We start from the raw sequence: 13,684 nt of genomic DNA on the forward strand, positions 1-13,684 counted from the left end.
GTTTGAAAATTGATATAACAATTTAAGCAATGATTTGTAAAATAGAAGACAAACTATGTGTAATTTTCAATTTCCTTATAATATTAAAGAAACAGTTCCCTGACCCTCATTTAAATATTCCAGAATAATATTACCTTCCTTAAAAGTGGTTGGTAATAGGTATTGTACTCCAAAATGCATTGTGCAACTTTTATTTGCTATACATGTATAATTTATTTTACATTTTTCTGTATAGTTGAAGTTCAAATGAAAATTGTTGATACACTATAAATGTCATCCGTTTCAATCTTGGAAGCGAAAATATTAGCATATAGCAATCTAAAAGATGTTAAGGGCTGTTCGGACAGTTTTTGGCATTTTGTGTGTTAAAAAATCAAGCAACTTAGCATAATTTATAATACATGTTTGTAATAATGTATTCCAACAAAAAAAAAAAAATTTTTATGGGAGACATAATTCATTCTAACATTCCATTTTCTATTTTTTTCTTAATATGCCTACTATATGACTTGTTATTAATCCAAATTTAAAAACGGAATAACTCCCAAAAAAATAACAATGTGCTATATATTCTAACGTTAGGCTGCGATTCATATTCTGGCGTCCCTGGCTTATAATGTTTAATCTGGCATGTGATCTCTTACAAATCCTCTTCATATTTCCTTTTTTGCTTTTCTTTAAAAATTTTCAGTGTAGTGGCTTTTTAACCATTCATCATGATTATAACTGTCAGTTTTCCTATATTGATGAGGACCGCTTGCATTAAAATTAACTGATGAGGGCGAACTCCCCTGTGTAAAGCAGCATGGCCATGTCCATGTCTCCTACTGTCATAAGCATGTTTCAAGGGAAATGTTCAGACAGTATTTCATATGCCTCGCTTATTTCATGAAATTTGACTACTGCCGCGTCTGATTTGTTCACATCTGGATGATACACTTTAGACAGTCTGTAGTAGGGCCTGTTTAATCCGAGCATTGTTGCATTTTGGTGTAACACCTAAAATTTGATAGTAGTTTTTCTTGTGATCAATCTTAGCAGTATACTTTTTTGCAGGAAGTCGAAAAATATTCGAACAAAACGAAAAAGAATGCAATTTTCCAGGATAATTGCAGGCTGTGTAGTTTCATTTTGACCTTGTTCTAGATGAATGTTTATACCTTTCTTGACAAGCATGTTTATGTTGCACTTCATGTTCAATTTCTTTACTATTCAATAAGTCAAAAGATTTATTCACATTATTTCTATTTTCTAGACAAAATCTCTCCCCTTTTTGGCATATAGATACGAAAGAAGTCGGTCTACGTACGTTGATTGTGCACAAACATCGTATTGTTTGTAGAACCTTGTTTTGTAAGTCATTTCAAGTTTCCTAACTTTTTAACCGATCGAGCGTATATCAATTAGGAAAGATAATAAGTCCTACATTAGAAACATTTAACAACATATTTTGTTAGATATTATCATTTTTTTATAAGATAGTAACAAATAAAGGACAAAAAATAGTGAAGCTTTGTTTTTTCAGAATTAATTAAGATTCGAATATACGTCTATCTGCATATGTCAACTTCCGGTTAAATTCACTATCGTAATTGAAAGTAGGTGAACACATGGCAAGTGGAAGACCAGAGAGGCAGGCGCCGCCTGAGATTGTAAGTTATAAATTGAGACCGCATTTAACACACTTACCATAATTCCATCCCATGTCAGTCACCCCAGCACTTAAATTTCTCAAATATTGCCCTAAAATTTGCCCTTACTTTTTGTCAGGATGTGCTGGACAGCCTACTGGATTCAGAGTCAACTCGTCCCCTGGTCAACTCGTCACCATTTTGGTCAACTCGTCCCTTGGACAACTCGTCCCCTGGTCAACTCGTCCCTATATTTCATTATTATTTGTTTTTCATATATTCCATAAATTATTATAGACTGTTAAAATATATTATAAAATTACTGAATTGGACATATTTTGACGCTTTTTGTATGCGTATATTTGGAGTTTTTTTATCTAATAATAAGTATATTTATGCATAAATCTGATTAAATTACATACAGAAAAAAACAACACGAAGACGATCAATAGCAACAACATTTACTGTATAAAAACATGTTTCATATGCAATGATGAAATATCATATAGTATATGTCTTTTTTGTCAATATTATATCATATATATTCACTTTCATTGTTTTTTGCATGCACATATTTCATTGTCTTTTTTTGACATCTTACAACTCTTGGGGATTATATAAGTTCCCGAATTCTCTTAGAAGTCCCGTTGATGACAACTCCCCATTCCTGTACCTGTCTCACAGCTGGTGCGTCTGTCTCTGGAGAAAGGTGTATTTTTTACCGTTGGTAGCGGCATTGGTCAACTATAATAGATATATTTATCTCTTTAATGCGAGGACATGGAGGGTGTATGAATCCATGAAGGCATTTCACAAATTCGCTACAAATTTGTCTAAGACATATACAGTCTAAAAATCAAAGAGTTGGACCTAATTTAAGTTTTAATTAACATTAAAAATCCGATAGAGTTGGACCTAATTTAAGTTTTAATTAACATTAAAAATCCGATTGATTAAACATTAATTGAATGCTTGCAAATTTTAAAATTTTACGTAAAAAAGACGTTATTTTATTAATATTTCGATATCAATCAAATTCATTATTAATTCTACATAAAAAGAACTATATAAAGACATTGGTTTACAACATAATAGTGACGAATAGATCGAAAGTAGGGGACGAGTTGACCATATTAGGGACGAGTTGACTCTTTGAGGACGAGTTGACCAAAAGTAGGGGACGAGTTGACCAAAAAGGTGACGAGTTGACCAGAGGACGAGTTGACCAGGGGACGAGTTGACCGGATTGCGCCTACTGTATATGCTGGACAGTCTACTGTATATAAACCGTCGTAATTTACTACAAAAACAACATTTTGAGTCAAAAGATATGCAGAATGTAAATTTAACACATTTTTGCATAAATGTGCAACAAAAGAAATAAATGACTTGCCTTCGAAATTTTATGTAAATAAATCCAATAAAATATATTCCACTTTTACTGCTATGTTGGAGTGTATGTAGTACTAATGGAAACGTCTGATGTTATAGAACTAGGTCTGCCCTGTTTGTTATTCCTCTTGTCATAGAGTGTAAATGGGAAATATATTGACAATATGAATAACATGAATGAGGTGTTATTTCCAATTTTTAGTTATTTAGCAGTCATTTTAAATGAAGAACAAAATATGAAATGATGGGTGAAAATAAGAAAAAATCAACATTGAATTTTGCAGACAAGTTAAGTAAAGAACAAAATATAAAATGATAGGGTACAAAGTACTTTAAAATCGCACATTTTCCATAGTGCCATAGTGGTGATAAAAGGATTAAGGGTGATGAAAGGACTAAACCAATACACAAAAGATTCAACACCCCTTGTGTAATCTTTATTAATTGTCTGCAACATCTAAAACTCCTAAAAATAGCAGACAATTATTTTTCAAGTATTCAGTCGCAAATTTCTATTTTAATTGACTTTAAGATAAAAAAAACTAGTTTAACTACATAGATCAAACATTGAAAGAAAAGAAAAAGAAGGAATAAATATATTCTATACTATACAAATCAAAAAAAAGTTTGAAATATTTGATATTCCGGGGAATAAGCGACTGAAACTTGAAATGAGTAAAACATATGGCAAGGTACAAACTATATTCTATAACCTGAATAAGTGAATAAACAATATTAGTGAAATATCTGACAATAATGGCAGTATTTATAATGATGATTAATCCTTAGTATTAAATAGCTTATGTAATAAATATTAATCATTGTAGTAAGAAAATTGTTTAATAAGTGGTGCTTCGCAAAACTTTACGTAACAGATACATCAGGACTTATACAAGTATTACATTTAGTTCTATGTATCTCAGATAATTTTACTAAGATGGAATTTTTGGATAATAATTAATATACATGTATCAACTATTTGAAATTACAAGAAATAGATGACAAGTAAGGTGACAAGTTTACCATGTGACTAGTTGACTAAGGGATGACTCCAGAATTACAGTCAAAACATTCACAAGTTAATCGGGCCCCAGCCAACATTGTATTTGTTATTTCAAATTCATTTCATGACTTAATTTGGTCTCTGTTTTGAACAGGTACCTGCACCTGAATTTTCATGTCATCATCCTTTGGAGGGAAAATTTCAGGCAAACTTTGCCGCACATACATTACAATAGTTTGTATTAAAAATGTACAAAACGGTTCCTGTCAGTGTCAAGCTTTATTGAATACAGATTAAATTACAATGTCTTAAGATATTCAGAATACAGACAGTTCAATTAATTACCATTTAACTTTGTTTCCATGTTTTCCATTCAGTACCACAAGAGTTGAGAATTTCTTTAGATTTTGTTTGGGGCTGGTGATCAGTACATAGATATACAAAATGCCAAATCTCAAAAGATATGTTTTACAATTACAACATGAATATGATTTAATTTTTCTTTTCTTGCAGTTTTATAATGAAGAAGAAGCAAGGAAATACACATCAAAGTAAGATATGTTTATTATACATAATCTCATATTTACTATTCACTATTTATTTTATTTTAAAATTTTGCAATAAAAACAAACCAAATAAATGGCTGAGTGGTTAACACATCAGACTAGTAATCTAAGGATCACTTAATATAACTGCGTGGGTTCAAAATGAGTGCAAGGCAAGCAATTGGCAACTTGACACTCATTACTCCATACTGGTTGGTTATAAGCATGCATTCAAGAGTGTGTGCATAAGCTTCTAGCTTCTTACAAAAACTATAAAAAATTCAGTATATTAAACATAACCAAATCTGCACACCATGACAAGAGGTTCGTCCTAAAAGGTTGACATGTATCAATATTTAAAAAAAAATTTTCCTTTCAAAAATGAATTTTTGGTAACCAAAAAAAAAAAAAAAATACTTTTGAAAAATAAAAATGCTAACACACAAATGGTAAAAAATATTTAAGGTCTTTAAGAGCCTTAAACCTGTCAAGTAAAGGAAGAAGATTTGTATACATTATCATTTGTGCTTTAAAGTGGCATTATGCCCATCCAAGGGTATATAGTATATAAACAGGTGAAAGTCAAATTACCGTAAAATTCCTAATAAACGCCCCTCCCCTAATAAAAGCCCCCCCCCCCCCAGGTTTTTAGATATGACAGAAAAATCTGCTCATGATTGAATGAAACTCTTTAATAAATCCGTAATTTTATTCAAATCCTTCAGAATCTATTTTATTTCATAGTAAACACAAAAATGTATCACATGAACTTTAAAATCTTAACACATTTTATTGTTATTACCAACCTATGTTACACTAAATGTATTTTCAATGATTTTTTTATTTAGGAAAAACGTGTTGTAATAATAGCCCCCCTTTTGGAAAATGTTTAGCCCCCGGGGGCGTTTAAAAGGAATTTTACGGTAAGTTTACATTTTGCCATAATTCCTTTAATTTTACAATTTACTTCACAAGAAAGATAAATAACTTACATGGCCCTAGGAAATTTCTGTAAATAATAATTTACATGTACCAGTCAATTCATAAGAAGAGTGGGGCAGTCTTTTTATAATTTATAATATCAACTGCAGGTCAATCACAAATTGACACAATTACTACATAATAACCAACAATCTTTAGAAATATGTACATGTAGTATATTCAACTGACCTTGACAATGAAAAAATGAGCATAATATATAATGTCACTTTAAGATAATAACAGGTGATGATATGATTTATATTTTAGCACTCGTATGATAGAGATACAGAGCCAGTTGTCAGAGAGAGCAATTGAATTACTAGCGCTTCCAGAAGACACACCGTGCTTTATCTTGGATGTAGGGTATGTGATGGCTTTTCCACTCCATTCAGTAAAACTTGTGGGTATGCCATTAAAGGTTGTTTTGTAATTGAATCTAACTATTTCAGGCCAAACCTATATTGGATTTTTTGAAAAGTACATAGTGTATACATATCTTGCCACTTGTGAAGTCAAATATATATCAGCTTATGAAATCAGTTTCAGTACAACAAGTTTTGATGAACTTTATGTGTTGTTTTCTTTTTGGATAAAATCAGTTAGAACTTAAAGGCACATAATGCCTCAGAAATCCATATTTTTGTAATTCTTTCGAAATGCCAAACATGTGATTGACAATGTTTAAATAATAGATTAAGAGCATGTTAGTTATTTATGACTGAAAAAAATTGTCGCTGAACATGCAGTGATGTGATATAAAGGTAGCAAAATGTAAAGAAATTAGTATTTTGACTTCCATGCAAACAGTGCAAAATAAGCAAAAGGTTGTTGATGTATGTGGCAAATGAGTATGGAAACTGAGACAAGATACTATAACTAAAGATAGAAAGTTTTTGAGAAATAAAAATTATAACATTTCTAAGGTGTAATGGGCCTTTAAATCTTTACTGTACTTGAAATACTTTTAATTATAACTGAGCAAAACTAAAAGTAACTAAATTGTACACCATAACTGTATCAAATATATGTACCAATATGAAATTTGAGCTGTGTCATGACAAAACCAACATAATGGGTTTGCGACCAGCATGGATCCAGACCAGCCTGTGCATCCGTGCAGTCTGATCAGGATCCATGCTGTTCGCTTACCAACTCTAATACAAGTAGAGAAACTGATAGCGAACAGCATGGATCCTGATCAGACTGCGCAGATGCGTAGGCTGGTCTGGATCCATGCTGGTCTCAAACCCATTATGTTGGTTTTGTCGTGACACGGCTCATTTGTTTTTATGTATTTTATAGATGTGGATCTGGACTGAGTGGTGAATGTTTAACAGAACAGGGACATTACTGGGTTGGTGTAGATATTAGTTCATCTATGTTAGGTAGGTACAGTCATTATAGGCTAAAATTGCAACTCGGTTAAGTTGAAACATTACTTCTTGGAGCAAACAAGTGCTGTTATATGAGGAAATATTGTCCTGAACCTTGTAGGGCTTAAACCCACTTTCCAAGTTTTTTTTCAGTTCATCTTTTGATCTATTAATAATTTTTTTTGTAAAAAACCTTCCCTTTAATTTGATGGCAACTATTATCATTAACATTTTTATGGCTAGGATGGATAGATTAAGAGGGTGTTTTGTTTGTCACAAATCTTTACTAACTTTGACCACAACAGAGAAGTCCTTTCATCTACAGCCTCCAATCATGAGCTCTACCAGCCAGACCCACTTGAGATCAAAGAGTCAAGACCCCCAGCATATGGGGTTCAATCAGAAGTAGGGGTTTAGACCCTATACTGCCAACAGCCTAATTTAATTATTCTGAAACATGTATTAAAATGCCTTAAACCAACAATGGACAGTATGAAGCAAGTTCAAAGTCGAGAAAAATGCATCACACAAAGAAGGAATAGAAATATTGAAGCAGTAGAATATATAGTAAAGTGTTATTTCAGTTACTTCAATTAAGACATTTGGGAACTTCCAAGATTATCAAGGGGTACAGATGAACATACTGTTACAACTTTATGGTGTTGCATTAATTTATGGTGAATATATCAAAATAAGTGAAGCAAGCTGCTCAATCTATTGTGAAAGGTAGTTCATCATGAACCTGTTAAGATTTAATTGTTAATTTTGATTGTACCCCAGACAAACCCACATTTGCAATGTTCCATGATTATTTTATAAGGTTTGCATTTTTAGATGTGGCTGTTGAACGAGAGACTGAGGGAGACCTGGTGTTAGGAGATATGGGCTATGGTATGCCGTTCAAGCCGGGAACATTTGATGGAGTTATTAGGTAACTTGTAGCTTTTCAAGCTGTAACTTTAGAAGCATGAATTGTTAGGCTGAAAAAGTTACTTTTGATCTTGTCTGAGACATTTTTAGCTCGACTTTTCTATGAAAAGGGGAGCTATCCTACTCGCCCCGGCGTCGGCGTTAGCGTCGGCGTTGGCGTCACACCTTGGTTAAGTTTTTCGTACCACCCCACTTTATTTCAGAAGTATTACAAGTATGGCTTTGAAACTTACCATACTTGTTCACCATCATAACCTCCATCTACAGACAAGAGTACATAACTCTGTCAAGGTTTTTGACAGAATTATGGCCCTTTTTTTGACTTAGAAAGTGTATTGAGCTTGGTTAAGTTTTTTGTACCACCTCACTTTATTTCAAAACCATTGGAGGTATTGCTTTGAAACTGACCATACTTGTTTACCATCACGACCTTCATCAACAGACAAGAGGACATAACTCTGTCAAGGTTTTTGACAGAATTATGCCCCTTTTTGACTTAGAAAATACATTGAATATGGGTAAAATCCACTTATTGCCTTAACCCTTTGAGATATTGCTTTGAAACTTTTAATGCTATTTCACATCATTACCCCCATCTGTACGCAAGAGAAGGTAACTCTGTCAGGGATTTGTTTTAAAAATTAAGGCCTTTTATCGACTTAGAATCTTGGTTAAGTTTTTTGTACCAGTCAACTTTTTGACTGAACTGGTTGAGATATTAAATTGAAAGTTGGAATACTTGTTTACCATCATGGTCCCAAACATGGGCAGGAGAAGGTAATTCTGTTAAGGATTTTATTTGAATTATGGCCCTTTTTGACTTAGAAACTCAGTTAAAATTTTCATTCTTGTCCACTTGTTGACCTAACCATTTGAGATATTACTTTGGAAGTTGGAGTTCTTATGTGCCATCATGAGACCTATCTGTAAGCAAGAGAAGATAACTCTGTGAAAATGTTTCTTGATTTGTACTTAGAAATTCCTAGTTAAAGTCTTGTGTGCCCTTAACTGTCAAAGTTTTGTTTTATAGGCAAGCACTAAAAAAGTCGAGCGCGCTGTCCTTCTGACAGCTCTTGTTTAAACAAGCTCTTATGTATATTTAGGAAAAAGATATCAATTTTGAGTGCTTTGTTTTAGAATGATTTTAGAATGATGCACAGTATGAGTTCAAATGCGCAGAAATAGTGCAGACCGCCAAGCCTGAGTAATTAATTACAAAGCATTTGATTTATTTTACTACAGCATAAGAAAATTTAATATCTATTTCCTTACTTGCTGATATGTGTTGGACTTTGTTGAGCAAAATGTGGTGGCAGTGTATTTATATATAGATTTGTAACTAGGGCATTTGTATTTAAAAATTCATTTTGCTTATAAATTGAGAAAAGTTCAGGTCAAATGTACAGATATATTCAAATATACATGTAGACATTTGTTTGATGTTTCATAATTCTGCCGTAAATCTTCTTTGTTTCCTTTGCAGTTGCAAATTTCTGATATGATATTGTTAAGAATTTAAAAGTGTTAACATTTGTAATGTAGTAAACTGAGTTTCTGTGTTATTCTATTATATACATGTGTATATGTGAGTAAAATGATTGTGTGTATTTCAGTATATCTGCTCTTCAGTGGCTATGCAATGCTGATAAAAAATATCATCATCCGCCTAAGCGATTACTCAAGTTTTTCTCTACACTATATGCCTGTATGGTAAGTTTTCCTTTTTATAGTTACATAAGAAGTTCAAACATATGATTTGTTATGATAGGCTTTGTTGGTCATTTGCAAATCTAGTTGTAATAAAAAAAAGATAGACTCAATAGGGAGAGCATCGAATTGGTAATCCATAGATTAGATGGCTGTTTCAATCCTAAGGGGAGGCCATAGTTCTTTGACATTGAGTCTAATGGTCACTTTGTCACTTGCTGCTGATTCAGAAATTGTGTGGAATTACTGTATAAGTGGATATGTCAGTGTGTCAAAAAAGTTAGAAAATTTAAATTACCAGAATATAAGCGAATCACCGATCTCAGATTAGCGTGCAAACTGAAAACAGGTTTGTTGATAATAATAGGAAATTCTAGCGATTTTCGTCAATTCGCGAAATTCGTCAATATTTACGCATCGCTGACTTAACCACTTATACAATAGTTGTCAGTCTTTTCGAGAGAAATTGGTAATTACTGGTTAGTTATCCAGGAAAGGCAATAAGGTGTGGGAATTAATGTGTGTGATGAAAATTATTTATATCATATTAAAATTTATGAAAACACTTTTATAGTACGATATTGAAGAAAGTCACATGTTTATAATTCTGGAATGATTTTCAGGCTCGTGGATCTCGTGCAGTATTTCAGTTATACCCAGAAAGTAGTTCACAGGTATGTGAGAATGTTTTAGTTTTATATATAAATTGCTGATCTCTTTATAAGTTAAATGCATTAATTACATATTTCTTTATGATAAACATATTCAGTATTATAATAATTCTTGAAAGGGTTGTTTTGCTCTTTTGGTTATTTTCTCACTATTTAAAAAATGTAAATGTCATGTGATTAAAAGAATCTTATTGTCATTTCATAAAAAACTTGCATTGAACAAGTCTTTGTAAACTATATAATGACATCATAAGTCATATAAATACATATTGTAATGAAAAAGTATGGATAGTGCCTTAAAATTGGAGGGATACTTACAAGTATGTCTTTCATTTGCCTGTGTGAGAAAATGATTTTAGATGCCACTATGGCCGAGTGATTTAGGTCACTTCCCCTCATGGTGCTGGATTATAATTCCACCTGAGTCTTTGAATTTCTCTATGTGTGGAAGCCATCCGCACAGCATACTGTAGTTTGGTGCTTCTTACCACATTTCTTAACACTAAATTACTTAAAATAAGACATCATCATCCTTATCATGCAAACATTTCAACTGAAAAATAGTTTATATGAGACCAGATGCTTTTGGTATTCTCTTTATTTTCTTTTTATATTCTTGATTTCCTTTTTCCATTATTCATGACACATGTATCCTAGTTTCTTGACTTTCTTCAATAAAAAAAAGGCAATGCTCTCTTGATTATATGAAGATAAACTTTGAAAACATATCTTTTTTCAGTTAGAATTGATTACCCAGCAAGCTATGAAGTCAGGGTTCACTGGAGGTCTAGTGGTTGATTATCCAAACAGTACAAAAGCTAAAAAGTAAGGCATTGATATAATACTGATATCAGTTATATAACTATGATATCAATTATATAACTGGTATTTAAGTTAAAGTGATCAACTTAAAAATTTTATTGTGTATTACTATTTTATAGCACAAATTGACCTGTGATGATTTTGTCATCACCTCAAATTTGTCATCAGGTGATAAATTTTCAGGTTGGATTTTTCTTAGTGTGTCAGATTTTGAAATGTTCTTAAACTTCACCATCTTATGCAATTTTAAGCCCATTATTAGGTAGGTTCAAATTTTGTAGAATAAGATTTGATCCTGATCTTAGTCCAGATTTTTTTGAGGTCAAGGTTTCATATTGTAAATTAGACTATACAAATGTTTTCGTTATATTTCAGAATGTTTTTATGTTTATTTGCTGGTGGTCAATCACAGACTTTACCTAAAGGACTTGGTACAGAGGAGGCTCAAGGTGCCAAGACACAAATTTCATTTTCAGATAAAAGGTAAAGCCTTTAATATATATATTAAATTTAAACATATTTGTTTCATTTAGATTCTTGTTACATCTTATCATTTATAATTTTCAAAACCTCTTCTTTGGCGTGCATGGCTAACTGGTCAAGGTCATTGACCTCAAACCAATTGCCTTTCACCGCTGTATGTTTGAGCTGCACTAGCATCTTTGTATTCTTTGTATGAGAAAGCTATCCAGCTATCATCACAGCCTTTACTTAGTACCATCCATAAATAAGATTAAAATATCTTATACATGTGATTGAATTTGTCATAACAATACTTGGTCCGAAGCATACCTTGATGGTTCCTGTAGAAACCTAGGATGGACATAATTACAGACTGTTGGCTTGGTTAAGTTACAAACCCGTAAGAGTTTGATGTGGAAACTCCACTTAAAAACAAACAATACATATAGAATATTTTATCCTTTCAACAAACAAAAATTACAAAAAAAGACTACATGAAACGAGATCTTGGGAAATATTTTCTTGTTGTTTCAAATACATGTAATATATCAGTTTTATTCTTATACATTATATGAAGTATACATATACAATGTGTCTGATTGTTCTTCCGTTTTTCTTCTTAATATAAAAATAGTGGGGGGCGTGCTGAGTGGTTAACATGTTGGACTAGTATTCTAAAGACTACTGGCCAGGTGGGTTCGTACCCAGTCATGGGCAAGCCCTTGTTTCTTTGAACAAGAAACTTTACATTCATTGCTTAGTACTGGTTGGTTCCAGGAACGGATTCAAGAGTATTTCAATAAGCTTATAGCTTCCGACACAATAAAACTAAAATGAATTTGTATTAACTAATATCTTTACTTGCCATCAAATTTTCAAATGTGAAACATGTTGAATGATATCTGTCTCTGGCAGACAACTTTGTGCAAGGGAAAAAACATATTAAGGAAGTCAGTATGTTTTGCATGTAATAATACTGTAAATTAATGTTAATATGAATTTAATGAATTAGTTTTGTTTTTTGTTTTTGTAACTCTATTTTGCAATCATAGTGAATGCTATATCAGTTTAGTGTTGTACCATATATTGTAATATATTGGATATTGCATTATTTTATTTTACACCACAATATGTTTTTTAGATATCGCAATATAAGTATATCTCAGCTATGACTTTTTGATAAAAATACCCTAAAATTCTATTAAATATAGAAGTGTTCTATTAATTTTTGACTGACCTCATATAGCATTTGTTGTTTAAACTCCTTCATTTACAATGCCATTTTAAACATAGTGCCAAGCCTTCTATTAAAGGACCTCTCATGAGCGATTTATTGGGACATAATATTAAACTATAAACTTTTATAGCATTCGCAATATGATTTTTCTTTGCAATATCCAGCCATAGATCAGTATTCAGTATTATATTTTTTACTTACCACTATTCACAATTATCAATGTGGAAATTTGTGTATTATGTTAAATTATAGAGACAGAATGAAAAATGCAAGAGGAAAGTCATTAAAGAAGAGTCGAGACTGGATTTTAGAGAAGAAAGAAAGACGGAGAAGACAAGGGAAGTAAGTAGTGTAATCATTTTCATAAAATTTTATTTCTGGTAAGCTCAGTTGGGAATAAGATAGAGTTAGCTTATTTTAAACATATGAAATTTAGCTTGGTCATGAAAAATATTGAAGGTTTGCAGTTCAGCCAAATTCAATATTATTTTCTGGAACTAACCTGTAAACATGTCTTACTCAAACCTACGACACATGGTTTGAGAGGCAGGAACCTTAACCACTACGCCATTTCTTCCATGAAAAGATATCACAGCATTTTACAGTTGTTCTTGGAGTTCTAGATGTTCTTATCTTATATAAGAACATAAACATCATTTAAAGAGCACTTGATTGTTCAATTTAAACACATGCTCACTTTCCTTGTTAGTTTGATACTAATTCTTTTAGGCAAATGTATTGCAATATTTTATTAACTAGAGGCTTTTCTTACATGGCAGGTAATATGTATGCATCTTTATTATTTGACAGTATTTCAATGGTTGTAAGTTTTGATGTAAAAAAGTTTTTCTTTTTGAAACAAATCATATTTTTTTTTCTTTTCAGGGAAGTAAGACCAGACACAAAATATACTGGAAGGAAAAGAAAATC

General features: G+C 31.9%; 1 protein-coding gene across 1 annotated transcript in view; it reads left to right on the forward strand.

The window, feature by feature from the left end:
- The first annotated feature begins 1,517 nt into the window (after positions 1-1,517).
- Positions 1,518-13,684, forward strand: part of LOC132751700 (probable 18S rRNA (guanine-N(7))-methyltransferase) — a 12,224-nt gene continuing 57 nt past the window's right edge. Inside the window, exons 1-11 of the mRNA XM_060741918.1 lie at positions 1,518-1,652; positions 4,540-4,577; positions 5,820-5,915; positions 6,855-6,937; positions 7,760-7,856; positions 9,469-9,565; positions 10,186-10,236; positions 10,973-11,058; positions 11,431-11,538; positions 13,007-13,096; positions 13,640-13,684. The exon at positions 13,640-13,684 is cut by the window's right edge and continues 57 nt beyond it. Of these exons, the coding sequence (XP_060597901.1) occupies positions 1,611-1,652; positions 4,540-4,577; positions 5,820-5,915; positions 6,855-6,937; positions 7,760-7,856; positions 9,469-9,565; positions 10,186-10,236; positions 10,973-11,058; positions 11,431-11,538; positions 13,007-13,096; positions 13,640-13,684 (833 nt within the window). The 5' untranslated portion in view covers positions 1,518-1,610. The remainder of the gene's footprint in view (positions 1,653-4,539; positions 4,578-5,819; positions 5,916-6,854; positions 6,938-7,759; positions 7,857-9,468; positions 9,566-10,185; positions 10,237-10,972; positions 11,059-11,430; positions 11,539-13,006; positions 13,097-13,639) is intronic.

This window comes from Ruditapes philippinarum, unplaced genomic scaffold (genome assembly GCF_026571515.1).
Source record: "Ruditapes philippinarum isolate M1 unplaced genomic scaffold, ASM2657151v2 ctg904_1_1_1_1, whole genome shotgun sequence".
NCBI classification, from domain to species: Eukaryota; Metazoa; Mollusca; class Bivalvia; order Venerida; family Veneridae; genus Ruditapes; species Ruditapes philippinarum.